Here is an 18,220-nt window from a genome sequence, read left to right as displayed (position 1 = left end):
TTTTAATTCATAACCGATCACAACTATTTATTGCATTTGTATACATATGTCTCAACCATAGCTAAGTTTGGCAAGATAAAAAAAATAATTTCTAAAAGCATTCTCATTCCAGCATATTAGTTGATGTTGACGCCGTGCCGACGAGAACCATCTCGCCTTTCTCCTCTAAATCCCTCCGGTCCGATGCATCCTAAGAAGAAACGAAAATACCCCTTCAAGGCTTCGACGAAGTTGTCTCGATTCGCCTCTGCTGGGAATGGCCCGTCTCGCTCGACTCCCAAAAGCGATGCTCCTCCTCTCTCCGGTGCTTCTAGTGCCGTCGAAGCAACTCTCACTGTGGTGACAGAGGATAGCAACCGTTGTTTGGATGGTCCTTTGACAATCAAGTCAGCAAGTCATAGTTCCCTCTCTCTGAAGTCAGATTCAGTTATAAACCTCTCTCCTGAAGAAATGGAGTATACGTTATCTCACCGTCAAAGTACCGAAGCCAAGGCAGGTGTTTCTTTGGATAAAGTGAGCGTCTTGGAGTGGCCACAAGTCTCAAGAGAAGTGGTCCTTAGTCATCTTCCTCTGAAGCTGAAACAGGTGGAGGTGCCAGCCGAACCTCGAGGCCAGGTTTCTGCTTCGGAGGTTAAGGGTACAGGTACTCCAGAAGTAAAGAGCTATGCTTCCTGCCTCAAGGAAACATCTGAGCTTGAAGAGATTGGCACTCCATCAGAGCACATCTCAGGGGCTCCCTTTGTGCTTATTCCTGATGAGAACATAGTTGCAGCAAAAGAGGAGTTCCAGGATTTTATTTTTGCCCGTTTTCAAGGTGATGTTCCATCTATGGGAAGGGTTATTGGAGTTGTTAATGCCATATGGGCCAAAGCAGGTCCAAGAATCTTTGTTCATCAAGTTGAGAAGGGTGGTTTCTTGCTAAAGGTCACAAAGATGAGGACAAGGGAGCTTATTCTGTCTCGCTCGGTCTGGAATATTGCAGGTTTCCCTATGTTTGTGGCTCCTTGGTCCCCCGAGCTTGATCCAGATACAGAGCCGTTAACCAGTGCTGTGGTTCCAGTGGAGTTTCGAAATGTTCCTTACCTTCTGTTTAATAAAGAGAGTCTAAGTAGACTAGCTACAGCAGTGGGAAAGCCAGTCTCTTTGGCTCCTGAAACCGAGAGGAAAGAGAATTTCCAAGTGGCAAAGCTACACGTGAAGGTGGATCTGACAAGGAAACTTCCAACAAGAATTGTTTCAGGTTTTTCCAATGGCAAAGAGGTGGAGATAGCAGTGTCGTATCCGTGGCTACCGGTGAAGTGTGACTCGTGCAACAGATATGGGCATACTTCAGATAAATGTCGAGTGATGCATAAGGAGAATCTCGCAGGGCAACGAAGTGGAGGTTCCAATCAGAAGGCGTTTCGTCCAGCGGCGCCTAAGGATAAGTTGAAAGAAAAGGTGGTGGATGAATCCGTAGCAGTCAGTAGAGATGAGGAGATGGTTAACATCACAGAGGGGGTCAATAGTGAAGGAAGTCACAGGAGTCGTTCAAAGTCTCGGCGTCGCAGATCACGATCAAGAGGTCTCCCCAGAGGGAGAAACTTAAGCTCTCCGCCGGAGCTGTCAGGGTATCAATTGGAGGAAGGTGAAATCTGTGAAGTTGCAGATTCTGAGAAGCCCAAGCTCAGGGAAGTGAATCAAGAGGTTTCCTTTGAGCAGCTGCCTCCGTCAGTAGAGAAAGAGGACGACTCAGTTTGGTTTACTAAGCACTCCAAGAGCTACAGGCGTGCTCTAAGACAGTTGGCCTCCTGGGAAGCTTCGGGAGCAGTTGGTTTACCTCCAAAATCTGCTAGGTTTCTCGCTCGAGGTCACTCCTCTAGTGAGGAGCTTAGTCACTGATCCTTTCTCCCCCTAATCATTGTAAATATGCAGTTTTTTAGTTGGAATATTCGTGGTCTGAATGGTGCTGGTCGTCAGAGAATTTTTCGGAGTTGGTTGCAGAGTTTGGGTACTTCAGTTGGAGCTCTGCTGGAAACTCATGTTCAGGAAGAAAATCTTATTAGTGTGCTTGGTAAAGTTGCTCCAGGATGGAGATGGGATACAAACTATTCCCATGCGTCTGGAGGAAGAATTTGGGTACTTTGGAAAGCTTCGGTTTCAGTGGTGGTGTACTTACGGACTGATCAGTTAATTCTGTGCGGGGTCTTGGATCCTGCTTCAGGAATTGAGAGTACAGTTGTTTTTGTGTATGCCCATAACACGGAGGTGGAGCGACGGTCTTTGTGGAGAGACCTGCTTAGCATTTCTCACAATGGTCTGGTCCGAAATTCCCCGTTGATAATTTTGGGAGATTTTAACCAGATTTTATCTGCGAATGAGCATTTCTCTCTGCAGCCTTATGAGCTTCCAATTCGTGGTATGGAGGAATTTCAACAGTGTTTGGAAAGTAGTGGATTATCAGATATGGAAATCAGGGGTGCTTTCTTCTCTTGGTCGAACAAGCGCCCTGAAGATCCGATTCTGAGGAAGTTGGATAGGGCTCTGTGCAATGACAGTTGGAGAGATCGATATCCGGAGGCAGTGAGTATTTTTGAAGCACCAGGGGACTCAGATCATTCGCCAGTGGTTGTCAACTTCGCTGAAGGAGTACAGAGTAGGAAGTGTCCCTTTAAATATTTTTCTTTCATTTCTTCACATCCTCATTACATCTCGGAGATGTTGAAGAAGTGGGAGGAAAGTATTCCAGTGGGTTCTAAATTATTTTTGCTGGGTCAGAGGCTAAAGAGAGCTAAAGAGGTTTGCAGAAGATTGAATAAGGAAGGTTTCGGTAATATTCAACAGAGGGCAGCTGAAGCCCTCAATGAGCTAAAGGAAATCCAGATGCAATTACTGTCCTCCCCCTCAGATTTTTTGTTCAGACAGGAGTTTATAGCTCGCAAGAAGTGGCAGCTTCTTGAATCAGCCCAGGAGATTTTTTTCAGTAGGAAGGCTCGGGTGAGATGGTTGGATTGTGGAGATGCTAATACCATGTTCTTCTATAAGGCGGTGGTGGCGCATCAGTTGAGAAATGCCATTAATTTCTTGCAAGATGCAGGTGGGACGCGAGTTTTTAATCTGGATCAAATAAAACAGATGGTGGTGGCTTATTTTCAGAACCTTTTGGGGTCAGAAGATGTAGAGTTACAGAACATTTCCATAGAAGAGCTTAAAAGTCTACTGAACTATAGGTGCCCGCAGGAGATATCGGATCAGTTGACGTCGATTCCGTCAGATGATGATATCCGGTCCACCTTTTTTGCCATGCCCAAGAATAAAGCTCCTGGTCCAGACGGTTTCTCAGCTGAATTCTTTTGGGAGACCTGGCAAATAGTTGGCAAGGATTCCATTGAGGCGGTGAAGGAGTTTTTTCAGGCTGGTCGTTTGATTAGACAGTTCAACACCACTGCTATCTCTCTCATTCCCAAGTTAGTAGGCGCTGATATGCTTACTCAATTCAGGCCGATTTCTTTATGCTCTACGGTATACAAAGTAATGGCTAGATTGCTTTAAAAGAAGCTGAAAATTTGTGTCTCAGACATAGTGCAGCGGAATCAGGTTGGGTTTGTTCAAGATAGATTACTCTGTGAGAATGTCCTCTTGGCCTCTGAGTTGGTTAAAGACTTCAATGATCAAGGTCCTACAACTAGAGGTTGTCTTAAGATTGACATTACTAAGGCTTATGACAATCTCAGTTGGGACTTCTTGATCAAGGTTTTGAGTGCTCTTGAGTTGCCGGACAGATTAATAGCGTGGATAAAGGAGTGCATCACAACTCCCTCGTATAGCATTCTTCTTAATGGAGAGTTGCAGGGTTTTTTCCCCGGCAAGAAAGGACTCAGACAGGGAGATCCCATCTCTTCTCTGTTATTTGTCATTGCAATGGATGTCCTTTCAAAAATGTTGGACAAAGGGGCAGTTGAAGGTCGGTTTGGCATTCACCCGGAGTGTGAAGCACCTCTTATAACGCATTTGAGCTTTGCTGACGATGTGTTGATATTCTTTGATGGCTCCCCATATTCTTTAAGAGGTATTTTGCAAATTTTGGAGGAATTCAGGGTTATCTCAGGGCTGAAAATCAGTAGGCAGAAGTCAGAGCTGTTGTTGGATGGTGGCGACACTGGCAGATGCAAAGATATAGCAAATGAGTTTGATATAGCTCAAGGAGCGCTTCCTTTGCGCTATTTGGGGGTCCCTCTCTCCCCTAAGAAGATGACAAGATCAGATTTCCAGCCATTGCTAGACAAAATTGCTGCTCGTTTCAACTCGTGGACAGTAAAACACTTGTCCTTTGCTGGAAGATTTCAATTGATTCAAGCGGTTATTTATTCCACTATTTCTTTTTGGGCTTCCATGTTTATAATCCCAGCAGAGTGTGTGGATATCTTGGAGCGTATGTGCAACGCTTTTCTTTGGAGTGGAGCTCCAAACTCAGCCAGAGGAGCCAAGATCTCATGGGAGTCGATTTGTACTCCGAAAGTGGCCGGAGGGTTGGGTCTTAAACGCCTTTCCGATTGGAATAGAGTTCTTGGGTTAAAACTGATTTGGCTCATTTTTACAGCTGGAGGTTCTTTGTGGGTCTCGTGGGTGAGGAGGAATTTAATTGGAAGTGAGAATTTCTGGCTGTTAGATTCGACTAGGAGAGGCAGCTGGATTTGGAGATCAATATGCAAGCTGAGACCATTGGCTAGACCCATGGTTTTCTGTGAAGTTGGGTCAGGTATTACTGCAAGTTTTTGGTATGATAATTGGACTTCCTTTGGTCCCCTTATAGAGGTGGTAGGAGAACGAGGACCTCAGATTTCTGGACTTCGAATTGAGGCAACTGTTGCGGAAGCTCTTACCAATGATGGGTGGAGATGGGATCGCAGTAGAAGTAGAAGCCATACTCTCTCTTTGCTGAAGAGGTGTTTGCCGAGTGCTCAAGAGATATTAAACTCCGAGGTGGATGATCGGTATGTTTGGTATCCGGAACCGGGCAGAGGATCTGGCTCCTTTTCTACTAGTGAGACTTGGAGAGTGTTACATCAGTGCCCGACAGTAGTAGATTGGCATAAGACTGTTTGGTTTACCGACAGAATTCCGAAGCACGCCTTCATCACTTGGATTGCTGCCCGGGACAGAATGGTGACAAGGGATAAACTCCTTCGGTGCGGTTTGACAGTCCCATCTACTTGTGTGTTGTGTTCAGCTCTCGATGAGACAAAACAACACTTGTTCTTCGATTGTCAATACAGTCATCAAGTATGGACCTACTTCGTTTCTCGGCTGCAGCTAGCCTCTCCTCAGAGCTTTGAGGCCATTTTGAGTTGGCTTAAGGCGCCATCAAGGGACAAAAGTGTCTCTGATTTTGAGGCTCATCTTCCAAGCAGCTCTGTATCTTGTTTGGAAGGAAAGGAACACTAGAATTCATACTGCAGTGACAAAGCCTGCAGCTGCAATTGTATCAGAGATCAAGCAAACAGTGAGACTCCGTTTAGATCCAATTGCTCGGAGACAAGTGCTCCAGCCTGACCAAAACTCAGTGTTGGCCACATGGTTTTCTTTCTTTGCAGACTGAAGGTTTGTTCACTTCTCAGCGGGGTTTCTTCAGGCCGGTAAGGTAAGTTTGGTAAGGTTTTCCTGTTTCGTTTTTTATTTTTTTCTGCTTTGCTGTTTCTGGTCGAGTTCCATGTCTGTATGGGCTTGGCTTTCTTTTTTTTGTATGTTTTTTTGTTTAATAAAACGGAAATTTAGAGTAAAAAAAAAAAAAAGATGTTAATCTTAATGATTTTGTAATTTTTTTCTTTTCAAAATGATATTATTCAATAGTTGTACGGAGAGAATTTCAGGTCACTAATACAAAGGTTAATTTAGGAATTAAAAATGAGTTGATTAAAAAAAATTAGGTGAACACATTAAATTGTATGCGGTGGAGTTAAGAACAATAGTATGTAAACACATTAATTGTTAAATGATTGTGAGGCCGACACATCAGCATAATTAAACTGAAATCAATGTGAAAATGTTACGTGATGGATATAGTGTGAACACATTAACAACAAATGTTTATGTTTTAATATATACTAGATTTTGACCCGCGTTTTGGAAGCGCGGAATATTTTACGATGAAAAATTTCAATAATAACTTAACAAATATTTTGGTAATTTTTAAAGAGTGTGTATTTAAAATATTTTTGCATTTAAATCAGTGTTTTTAAATTCAACCCGATTGTGATTATACCGGTTAATCCGGAGATCTGACAATTCAATTTAGGTTTTTAAAATATTCATATTAAAAAAAATCACTAAAACCCGAGACTAACCGATTGAACTGATAGATGACTGATATGTAATCTAATTGGATTTAAATTGTAATAGTTTCATATTTTGTAGTCTTATAATCCAAAATTTAAAGTTCATTATTTTGCAATTTATGAAATTATAACGTTTCTACAAAATTTTAAAAAGAAAATGATAGATATAAAATAACTAAGATTAATTATTGTATTGTTTGGAAACATTGATAGTAGTATAAAAATATATTGTTTGGAAACATTGATAGTAGTATAAAGAAATAAGTATATTGTTTGTAAACATAGATAGTAGTATAAAGAAAGAAATATTAGTGATTTAATGTAGGTTTAACTATAAAGTATAAATGTGTATTTAATTTAAAAACTTACAAAATAAATGTTAGGTCCAACAGAATGTTTCTGCTTTAATAAGATAGATATGATTCACACAATTAAGATTCAGAAATATGATCTTCAACATGCAAATAAATTTTTGTGGCTATAAATTGCATGTATTGATGATTTCATTATCATTAAATACATGATAAAATAATGATCCAAAATGATTTCTATTTGTTGAACAATAAAAAATTCATACATCATGAAAACCAAAATTTATAGATGATAGAAAATGCAAAAAAAAATCAAAGACATTAAAATAACAATACAAACTTCACTAAATGACCTGGAAAATATTAAAATATATTTAAACAAGAAGAATAAGTGAATAACAAATTAGTGTATGATGTTGTTATTAACTCGACTAACTTTATTAAACTTTCAAGTATTTTAATTTCAATCTAATTCTTAGTTCGGGTTGGGTCGGGTTTAAATTTTAGGTATTAGTATTTTCTCTAGCCATAAGTACAAATTCATTAACAATTTATCTATGCACCATAATTATCCCCTAGACATTATTCGTAAAATGATTTTGACAGATATCTTCTCTATAATCATTTTCACCAAATTGATGGGACATGACATACTAAAATAATGACATGGCTTATAGCTAAATATGACATGAACAATTACATTTAATGCTTATTTAAATTCTGCTAAACTCTTTAAAATATGGTAGTAAATTATACATTGTCTTTTTTAAAAAAAATTAAAGTAAATCTATTAAAATATAACATTAATAGTATAATAAAATAAATATAATGATATTTTATAAATTTTGAAATATTACATATTTCTATGTTTTAAATAATTATACAATTTATTACAAAAAAGATTTTCAAAATCTTTTACAATTTGTTTTTTAGAAAGTATAATTTTAAATCGTAATATTATTAGTTTCCTTTATATATCTAAGAACTTTAGAAATACTATTTAGTTTTATTTTTGATAATTATTCAAATTTTATATCAATATTTAATTAATTTTATACAAGTTGATTTAATATATTTTATTCAAAAGAAATAGCTAAGAAATCTTTCTAAGATTATAATTTTAAATATATACATATATATTCTTAAATATAATTTAAATTATCAAAATAATTTATTTTATTTTTATTTTATGTAAAACTAAAATAATTAATAAGAAAAAAATAAAATCTTAAAAAAAATATTTTAAAATATAATTAAATTTAACTGCACATAGTGGCCGGAAAACACCTAACTAAATACAAATATTAACTGGAACTTATGTGAGAAATTTTTATTTGAGCTCTTAAATATAAATAAATCGCACAAATCATATGAAAAATATTCTGAAAACTATAATAAATTGATTTTTTATTTTTGTGCTCTTTATAAAATTAAAACATCAAATAAAACTTTTCCAACGCAAATAAAATCCCAGCTAATTTATGTTGTATGTAGTTGGATGACAAAAATATTGTATTTTCTATATTCTAACCATAATTTTTTTTAACTTTTTATGTGAATTTGCTTAATTATAATCAAATTTCCATATTAAAAGAACTTTTACATTTTTTTCTCTTCACCACAAAATAGCAAACAATTGATCCGCAAAAAGGCAAAAGCAAGCAAATATCTCCGGTTTATCAAAACCGAACCAAATCATATTTCCTATTCTCGGCCGGCCAGCCCTAAAATCCCTCCACGAACGTCTCTCCTTAAATATGGGTTTAGGGATATCGAAGAAAAGGCATGGCTAGAGTCAGTCAACAATGTCGACCAAACTTTCCTAATTCCTGAAAATTACCATTACGCAGCTTCGTCCTCCTTACTATTTTTGACCTTCCACGTTCTTGGTGCAGCGCACATTACACTCTGCGTCACAATCGAATCTCACACACCTTCTTTTCTCTTTCATAGTCTTTTAGTGCCCACAAGAACCCAGATCTGATTTCGTGGGTCCATCCTCATAGATGTGGTCGGCGGTGGGTGTTTTGAGGCGTACTGCGTTTTCGGCCGTGAGTAAAGGTTATCCGGTCAAGCCATGGCTCGGTGGTGGTTGCAGGTTTCTCACCGTCATCGAACCAACAGCCAAGGATAAGGAGAAGGAGAAGGAGAAGGAGAAGGAGAAGGAGGAGGATTTAACTGTAACGGAAGCGAAGAAGCTAATGAGATTAGTGAATGTTGATGAGATGAAGAAGAAGCTCGGATGTATGGGGAATGAAGAAACTGTCTCCTACAGTAAACTCATTGAAGCATCTCAAGGTTTAGGTATCGCTAGATCTCTCGATGAAGCTCACGCTTTCGCTCGTGTACTAGATGATGCTGGTGTGATTTTGATTTTCAGAGATAAAGTATATCTTCATCCAGATAAGGTCTGATAATCTGAAACCCATGTTCTGTAAAACCATAATGTTTGTCTGAAATTGATCCTTGTCTTGTTGTAGGTGGTGGAATTGATTAGAAAGGCAGTGCCTTTGGGTTTAAATCCAGAGGATAATCCAGTTAAAGTGGAGTTCGATAAGCTGAGGAGTATGAAGGAAGAGATCGATGTTTTAGCACATAAGCAAGTGAGGAAGATTCTGTGGTGTGGTCTTGGTTACTCTGTTGTTCAGATTGGTCTGTTTTTTAGACTAACTTTCTGGGAGTTTTCTTGGGATGTGATGGAACCCATTACGTTTTTCACTACAGCGACTGGGATAATTGTGGGTTATGCTTATTTCTTGATGACTTCGAGAGACCCAACTTATCAAGATTTCATGAAGAGGTTGTTTCTTTCTAGGCAGAGAAAGTTGCTCAAGAGTCGTAAGTTTGATGTTGAGAAGTTTAAAGAACTTGAGAAGAAGTGGGAGCTGGCGTCTTGCTCTTCTTCTTCATCTTCGTATCACTCGTGCCACGCAAACGCATCGATTCGGAAATGTGTTGGTGTTGATCTTGATTTGGAGGATTCTTTGCAGAGTCGCAGAGATTGATTCATCAGATTCTGGTTTTCTAACCACTTTTTCACTTCTGGTTCTAAGTTCTAACCAGTGTTTCTGGAGGTTCTTCTTCAAGTTTGTTTCTTTGGTGTTTTAAAAAGAATCCAAAGAATGGAACGGGAGATATTTAGTTTTTGTTTGATAATCTTGAGCTACTGTTATCTAAAATCGCTGATAATTTGAACTTTGTTTATGGTCAAATGTTTTTGCCTGATTATAACAAGTCATTCGGTATAGAGGATGAAATATTTTTTGTTTTCGTTAACAAATTCATTTCTTTTTCATGGAGGATGGAATCTTTGATTATACAATACAATCAATGAATCTACCAAACAATAAACGATTCTGATTTAATTTTCAACTTTCAAGCTTAAAGTTGGGGGACCAACACATGGGTCGATGTAATGAATAGACAAATCCGAAATTAAACCTCCTGTCTAAGATTGACCCAATGCTATTTTGGCAAGTGTGCTTGCTTGACCACACACATCGATATCAAATGCGAGTAGTTGAAAAATATATTAGTAGCATAACATACTGTGCCAAATACGGAGATTATGTATAATTATTTTCAAGTTAAGCTCGTCCAATCATATTACGGGACTAAGGGCATGACTAGTTTTTCCGGTACCATCCGCAAACGCAGATTTTGCGGTTAATAGCGCCTGTTGACATTTTGCAACTATCACTCAAACTGGTCTAAACTGTTTCAAACAGTTCTAAACCTCTAAAATTTAAAAACTGGTTCCAGCTAACGTTTGCGGTTGCGGATGGTTGCTGGAGAATATTTGTTTCCTTTTTCTTAAAAACAATATAAATACAAAAATAAAAATTTTCAATAAAACTTTTATGAAAATACTAAAATATATCTATTATATTTTAATTAATATTATAAAATTTTAAAATAAAAATATTTCTATAATTTTAAAATTTGAAACTATAATTTTCTGAATATAATTTTTATATTAGTTATAATATTATAATTTTTGATATTTTATAGTTATATAAAACTTAAATACTATTCATTTATTTTTTTTAACTGTTGTTGTATCTAGTAGTTAATCAGTCATAAGTATTCCGCAAAGGCATCAATTTCTAACCATAGTACCAGTCGTACAAATCTCTTAAAACCGCTAAAAATCGCAACCTCCGCAACCGTAATGCAACCGCTGCATTTAAACCAGTCAAGCTTTAAGCATAGATCGTCCGATTTGATTTAATGAAAAAAAAATGAAACAAAAATATGGTATACTCCAACAAGGGTACATATATACGCCACTTGAGACAAATACATTTTTTCTTAAATAAGCGGTGTAAAATGATATTTCATGGTGAAAGTATTTTATACTACAAACTAAATGTTTGATTAATAATAATAAGCTTTATGAAATTCATATCGTTTTCGGTTTTCTTGTTCCGTCCTGCTAAAAAAAAATAGGAAGCATTTAAGAACATCTCCAAAAGAAATCTTATAATTTTAAATGTATAGTTTTTTCTATCAAAATAAAACTTCAAAATTACGATGAAGTTTAACAAACAAAATTTTAAATTTGAAGTTTCATATTTCTTATTTGCATTTCGGTCATTCCAAATTAATTACATGGCACAACAAAAAAAAACATTACGAAGGCGGTATTCCATGTTAATTCATCGTAATATGGGCTTTAAGAAGAACTAACGTGGAAACGCGTTTTGCTGTTAAACTCCCGTCGTAGCAGATATTTCGTCGTAAAATCCACTTAATATTTACGCAGAAAGGGTTTCGTCGTAAAACGAAAGGAAAGCTTTCATCGTAGTACCCTCGTTAACCCACATTAAATTTCGTTGTAAACCCCTTGTTATATTTCGTTATAAATACATGTAACATTTCGATATAAACTCCATGTAAATATTACGAGGATTTTACAAGTACTGCAATGTAAATTTCACGTAAATGTTACGATGATTTTACGATTAATGTACATGCAATGTTTACAACGAATTTACATTATTATTAATAATATAAATAATATAAATAATATTATTATTATATTAATTTTATAAAATATGAAAACTTAATAATATTTGAAATATAAAAACTAAATATGATAATGAAACAATTTTTTAAAAACTATATAAATGTCATAAAATAATATTTAAATTTATAATACAAAACAAAACAATTTTTTTAAAAACCTACTGGAGGCCAACGTCATCATCGAAGTAGTTGGCTGCGGCGTTCGGGTCTGTGGAACCTCCTGCTGGCTCGGTCGATTCGGGATCCAGATGTTCCATCCTGAGAGCTGCTCATCTGGCCGCCAACACTCTCTGCATATTCGGATTTCCCACCGCCATCACATCCAGCAGATCCTCAAGAGAGTCCAAACGCTCCTGCTGGGGGGTATCCATCCGAGCCTGCATCCGAGAGTTGTCCTGGTCCCGTCTCGAAGAGTATGATGAAGTCGCTCTTGCAACTTCGTTAACAGAACCTATTCCTACCGTCCGTCCCTTCTTTCTAGGAGCCACCTATAAAAATAATTATAGAGTTAATTATACTAAAATAGTCAAATTAAATTTTTTAAAATTTTAAAATTTTACCTCCTCAAAAATCCGGTCGACCTCTTCTGTTGTCAATTTGACGGGGAATCCGTCCGGAGACTGCTGGGTTAGTTGCGTCTCTAGCTCTTCAACCCGAGCAGCCACAGTCTTGAAGAGTTTCTCGGATGCAGGATCAACAAAAATCCCGTATGGTGTGGCGTGAGTCATCTTGAATAGATCCGACAGAGATGGCAAGACTACCGTCCTCTCAAACTAATAAACAGAAATAATAAATAAAATTAAAATATAATTTAGTTAATAAATATAAGTTTAAATGAATGAAAATAAAAATTTAGTCTAAAACTTACAGCTTCTAGACGAACCCCGGCGTGGGGTTTTTTCCCGGTTCTATGAACCATGGGAAAATGACCATCTTTATCCTTTGTTATCGGGAAGCGGAGAACGAGTTAGGCTTACGGATCGAGCTGGGTAGCTTCCAATAGGCGATGAGGTCATCCTATGCATCCTTCGTGATCTCGTTCGGCTTCCCCTCATAACCGTAGATCTCCCACTTGTCCTTCCAATCCAAGACGGTGCTGCAAAGACGATTATTCGCCTTTGCAACGAATTCCATCTTCACCCTCTAGGTGATTTCTAAGGACCAGTGCCACATTTGCTGAAACAAACAAAATTTTGAAAAGATTAAAATAAATAATTAATTATTAAAAATAAATATTTATAAATATTAAAGAATTACTGCAAAACATTTAAACTACGCCGTCTTAACGTGATTTGGAGTCATGCTCCAGTTCGGATAGGCCCCGTCGTAATATCACTTCATCGTCTCCGAAACGCTCCGGCCAACACGGTTGTTGGCCCCAAACCTGGAAATAGAACCAATTTGTTAAAAAAAAATAAAAGATTTTAATTTTTAAATTAAATAATTTAATGTTCTTACCAATAAGTACCCGTCGGTTTATCGGGGTCCAGAATGTCTAAACCCTCTCGTCCAGCTGGGCAAGCAAATCCTCCAATGTATACCTCGCGTATGGTGCAAAGGGAGGCACCCGCAAATCTGGATGAACTACGGCCGCTGGGGGAGGCTGATCCAGGGCAGAAGGTGGAGCTGCTTGGGGAGGCGCTGGAGGCATCTGAGAGGGTATCTAAGGTGAAGGAAAAGGAGGACTCCAAGAAACTCTCTGAGATGTTTGAGAGTCAGGAAAGCCTCGGAAGATGACAGACGGCTAGAAGAAGATGTACCGTCACCAAACAAATCAGAATAAGTAGGTGCTGCATGTTTCTTCCTATGAGCCATCTAAAAAAAATTACAATAAATTTCATTAAAAACCGCAATACAATTGAATATTATTATATAACCTAAATTAATTATCTAAACTAATCACCTAAACTAATTCTCTAGCCTAACCACCTAAGCTAATCCCCTAAACTAATAATTAAAAAAAAACTAGAGAGAGAGAATACCTTTGCAAGGGGGGAAGGAGTTCGGGAGGAATGAACGAGCAATGCTCGTTCAGTGGCCTCGCGTATATATAAGAAAACACATTCCTCGTAAACTTGTCGTAATTTTACGAGGAAGTTACCAGACCCGCGTTCTTTTTTGTTTACGACAAAGTTACCAGGCCCGCGTTTTTTCATTTACGACGAACGTACGAGGAAAACTTTTTCTCGTTTATAACGAAGTTACCAGGCCCGCATTTTTATGATTTATGACGAGTTTACGAAGAAAGTTGGTTTTAAATCTATTTACGACGAAGTTACCAGACCCGTGTTTTCATTTACTTTGACTTTACTAGGAAACATATGAAACCCCGAAAATCAAATCCGTAAACCTAAAAGTTACTCATCTATAACATCATCATCTTTTACACTTTCATCTTCTTTATCCAACTTAAACCCTAAACTCCAATAAAAAATTTAAAACCCAAAGAAACATATTATATAAAACAACATTTGTTACACATGCATTAAGTGTCTTAGTTAACTAATAAAAAATTCTTACTCTTTTTTCCCATTGGAGTTTTGTCCTAATTGGGTTTTCTCTAATGGGGTTTTAATGAGGAGAATCTCATAGCATTTCCAATCTAGATTTGTGTCATATGGTCTAGGTTGAGGGGGAATTTGATGTTTGGAGCAGTTGGTTTTGAAGGCTAAGTTTTTTTTAGAGTTTGAGTTTTGATTTTTTGAGTTGTTCTCTGTTTTTTTGATGTAATAACACGTTGCACTAGTTGTAAAAAGGCTTTTTTGATGAATAAAATTTAACATTCATTCAAAAAAAAAAACTAATAAAAAATAACATTTGTTACATATATTACATCATTCTGAATTGTTTAAGTTGTCATCAACATCACTACAATGATCGTCGTCACTTTCCTCGAACTCGTCTTCACGTGCTTCATATGTCGCATCTTCGAGAAGATCTTCGTATTGACAGTTATCTGGGTCGATCAGAAGGATTTCAGCAGTTTGTTGATCAGGAATATCAACTTCATTAATAGCATCTTCTTCTTGCAATGGTGGTTCTTCTCCAGCAACAATTCGTCCACGAGGTGTAATTTTGATAGTAGCCAACCAATTAATCCCGAAACTTCGAAGGCGAGCGTATGAAGAAAGCTAACTTGGTCGGCCTGGGAAGCTAAGATGAAAGGCTTGGATTTGTTGTATCTTCTCCCAAAATTGACATCCACAACACCAAATTTGTTAAACTGAACACCTCGATTCTCAACGGGAGCGAACCACTCACATTTGAAGAGAATTGATTTTAGTTTCAATAACCCTAGAAATTCTACTTCAATAATCTCCTGTAAGATCCCGTAAAAATATGTTTCGCCTTTCACACATATTCCACAGTTACTTGTTGCCCGATGTTTCCCATACTCGTATGTATGAAAAGTAAAACCTCGTGTGAAGTACATATGTGATGTGGTGACCTTTGCTACTGGACCCTGGACCAAATCGTGAAAACCATACATGGTAATATGGATCGTCAATTAACCTACAAAATACATCATCGTTAGAATTTTACATGAATTATAGTATAGTACCAAAGCTTGCTTAATTTAAATCAAATATATTACCTGTGATTTTAACCACTTGACAAAGTGTTTATCTTTCCTTGCTTCCACTTCAGTTGCGGATATTCATGGTATTGCCTCTTTAACTTGAGATACAAACATGCTGCAAATTAAACAAATGTATCATGTCATATAATTAACAACAATAAAATTAATTAACATACATAACAATTTTACCTTTCAAACGAACGCGTCACTGTATCCTCGCAATTGAAAATAATATAAGTGTGGGCACTATGCTTATCCTCTTCACTGGACCACCATACTTCTTTTAATTTACCACCAAACTGTCCAATTTGACATAAAATGTCAGGAACATCGTCTACTGCATATGATGAAGGTACTCCATCATCATCATATCTTCTAGGAACTTTTTTCCTCGTACGGTCTGTTGAAGAAAAATAGTATGATGTGAACATAGAAGCTTCTGCTGTCAAACTCCCAGCAATAATTGAACCTTCGACCTTTGCAAGATTTTTTGCTTTCCTCTTCAAATGTTTCATGTACCGCTCATATGGATACATCCATTCATTGTGAATAGGTCCACAAAGTTATGCTTCGTACGGGAGGTGAACGACTAGATGCTGCATCACGTCAAAAATGATGGAGAAAATATCTTCTCTAGGTTGCACAATATGATGTGAATGTTCTCATGAAGTTGTTCAATGACTTCTTCCTTGAACGTACGTCTGCAAAGATCTCTGAAGAATTCTCCAATAGCTGCATATTGCAAATGTAACCTAATTAATTACATTTTATAACGTATGTAGTATATTATTAATTAATATTTACTTGTAAGTGCTTCATGTACATTTGTTGGAAAGAGCTCAGCAAAAACAAATGCAAGTAGTCGTTGCATAAACACATGACAATCATGATTCTTCATTACGAAGAACTTTTGACCTCGTTCAACACATCTTGACAGATTTGAAACATAACCATTAGAGAACTTAACTTCTGATGAAACCCAGTCAAACAAAATTGTTTCCGCTTCTGATGACAATCAGAAGATGGGAACTGGAACGTTTCCATTGCTCTTGATATGTAACTCACTTCTTGAGAAAATATCAGGTAAGTCCATCCTTGACTTTTGGTTATCTTTTGTTTTTCCTGGGATGTTCAATATTGTATTCATGATGTTGTAAAAAAAAGTCTTCTCTTTATGCATCACATCCAAGTTGTGGCGTAAAAGAAGATCCTTCCAGTAAGGCATCTCCCAAAATATACTATTCTTATGCCAATTGTGAGAGACCCCATACCCATCAGGCATATTTCCATGAACATGCCAGTTTCCTCCACGCTTCACAGTTTCCAAAGCTTCGTAATAATCAAATTCCGCTTCGATCTGTTGCCCGGAGAGATATGGAGGAGGACTATCTCTTAAAACTTTTTTTGTACCTAAACAATGTCTTATTTCTTCTGTACAGATGGGAAATGGGAATAAATCGACGATGACAATCAAACCAACAACTTTTCCTACCATTCTTCAGTTGAAAAGCATTTGTCGATCCACGACAAATTGGACAAGATAACCTTCCATGAGTTGTCCTGCCAGACAACATCCCATAAGCAGGAAAGTCATTTATCGTCCACAGTAGAACTGCTCGCATCGTAAAATTGTTTTTCATGGAACAATCATACGCTCTCACCTCTTCTGACCACGACTCCTTTAGCTCTTGTATCAATGGTTGAAGAAAAACATCTAGCGACCGTTTTGGATGCTACTTCCCAGGGATTATTATCGTCAAGAATAAAATTTCTTGTTTTATTCACATGTCCGGCGGCAGGTTGTACGGCGTAAGAATGACTGGCCACAAAGAAGATTGTCTCCCAGAAATTCTGAATGGACTAAATACATCAGTGCTTAACCCAAGATAGACATCTCGAATATTCTAAGCGAAATCTGGGTATACCTTGTTGAAATGTTTCTACGCTCGTGCATCTGATGGATGAGTGGCCATCCTTCTGGACATGTTCAGCAGCCACCTCATCGATGCAGCAGTCCTCTCAGATTATATAATCTTTTTAACATGTCTTTAATTGGTAGGTACCACTTATTTTGGTACGGTACCATATTCCTTCCACGTCCTTGCGGTTTGAATCGTGGTTTCTTGCAGAATCGACTCTCTTCGAGGTTCTCATCGTCCTTCCAGTAGATCATGCAGTTGTTGATGCAAACATCTATCATCTCCGAAAGCAACGCAAGACTATAAACCAATTTCTGAATCTCATAATAATATTCAGCTGACATATCATCTTCTGGCAAGTACTCTTTAAACAACTCCGCCCAAGCATCCATGCAATTCTCAGATAAATTATGATATGTTTTAATATGCATCATCCTAGCTGCTAGAGACAATTTAGAGAGACCTTCTCTACAATCAGTGTAGATTGGTTGATTTGTAGCATCTAGCATTTCATAAAACTTTTTTGCATCCAAATTAGATTCTTCTACATTTCCAGTTTCATGAGCTAATGTTGTGGTTGTTTCTAAAAATGCATCAGTAATCATGTCTTGAACCCTATCATGATCTACCATCTACCCATCCTGATGGTAACTATTGTCATTATGCAACTGATTCAGTTCTTCATTATTACCAGCATCCTCAAAATGATTATTACTACTACTAACTTCATTTCCACCATAACCCTCTCCATGTTGATACCAAATATAGTAATGTGGTGTAAATCCTCTGTTTACTAAGTGCTTCCATACAGTTTCACTAAGTGCAAATTTTGAATTCTTGCATTTCCGACAAGGGCAGAACATCTTACCGCTTTCCTGTATGATCGGTGTAGAGCCTGTCTGGTGCATGAATGTCTCTAGCCCGGTCAGAAAGGCATCCGTCACTTTACCGGCGGAATATTTATGTGAATACATCCAACTCTGTATCTCGTAGATATTATTATATCCATCAGCCTTTCTTATTATTTTTTTTAGATTTTTTTCTTTCACTCCATTGGTGTGTTTTTAG

At 37.3% G+C, this 18,220-nt stretch overlaps 1 protein-coding gene across 1 annotated transcript; it reads left to right on the top strand.

The window, feature by feature from the left end:
* Positions 1-8,366: 8,366 nt before the first annotated feature.
* Positions 8,367-9,870, top strand: LOC108849242 (calcium uniporter protein 5, mitochondrial). Its single transcript, XM_018622782.2, has 2 exons — positions 8,367-9,033; positions 9,106-9,870. The coding sequence occupies exons 1-2, from the start codon at positions 8,632-8,634 to the stop codon at positions 9,628-9,630; spliced, it is 927 nt and encodes a 308-aa protein (XP_018478284.1). The 5' UTR covers positions 8,367-8,631; the 3' UTR covers positions 9,631-9,870.
* Positions 9,871-18,220: the final 8,350 nt, after the last annotated feature.

The sequence above is a fragment of the Raphanus sativus genome, chromosome 4 (genome assembly GCF_000801105.2).
Source record: "Raphanus sativus cultivar WK10039 chromosome 4, ASM80110v3, whole genome shotgun sequence".
Taxonomy (NCBI): Eukaryota; Viridiplantae; Streptophyta; class Magnoliopsida; order Brassicales; family Brassicaceae; genus Raphanus; species Raphanus sativus.
The sequence above is the reverse complement of the archived record's forward strand: the minus strand, read 5'-3'. Positions and strand labels throughout refer to the sequence as shown.

Excerpts from the sequence above, each read along its gene's own strand:
- LOC108849242 (XM_018622782.2), top strand. The coding sequence starts at position 8,632 with ATGTGGTCGGCGGTGGGTGTTTTGAGGCGTACTGCGTTTTCGGCCGTG. Across the intron at positions 9,034-9,105 it reads TATATCTTCATCCAGATAAG|GTGGTGGAATTGATTAGAAA; the intron begins GTCTGATAATCT and ends GTCTTGTTGTAG.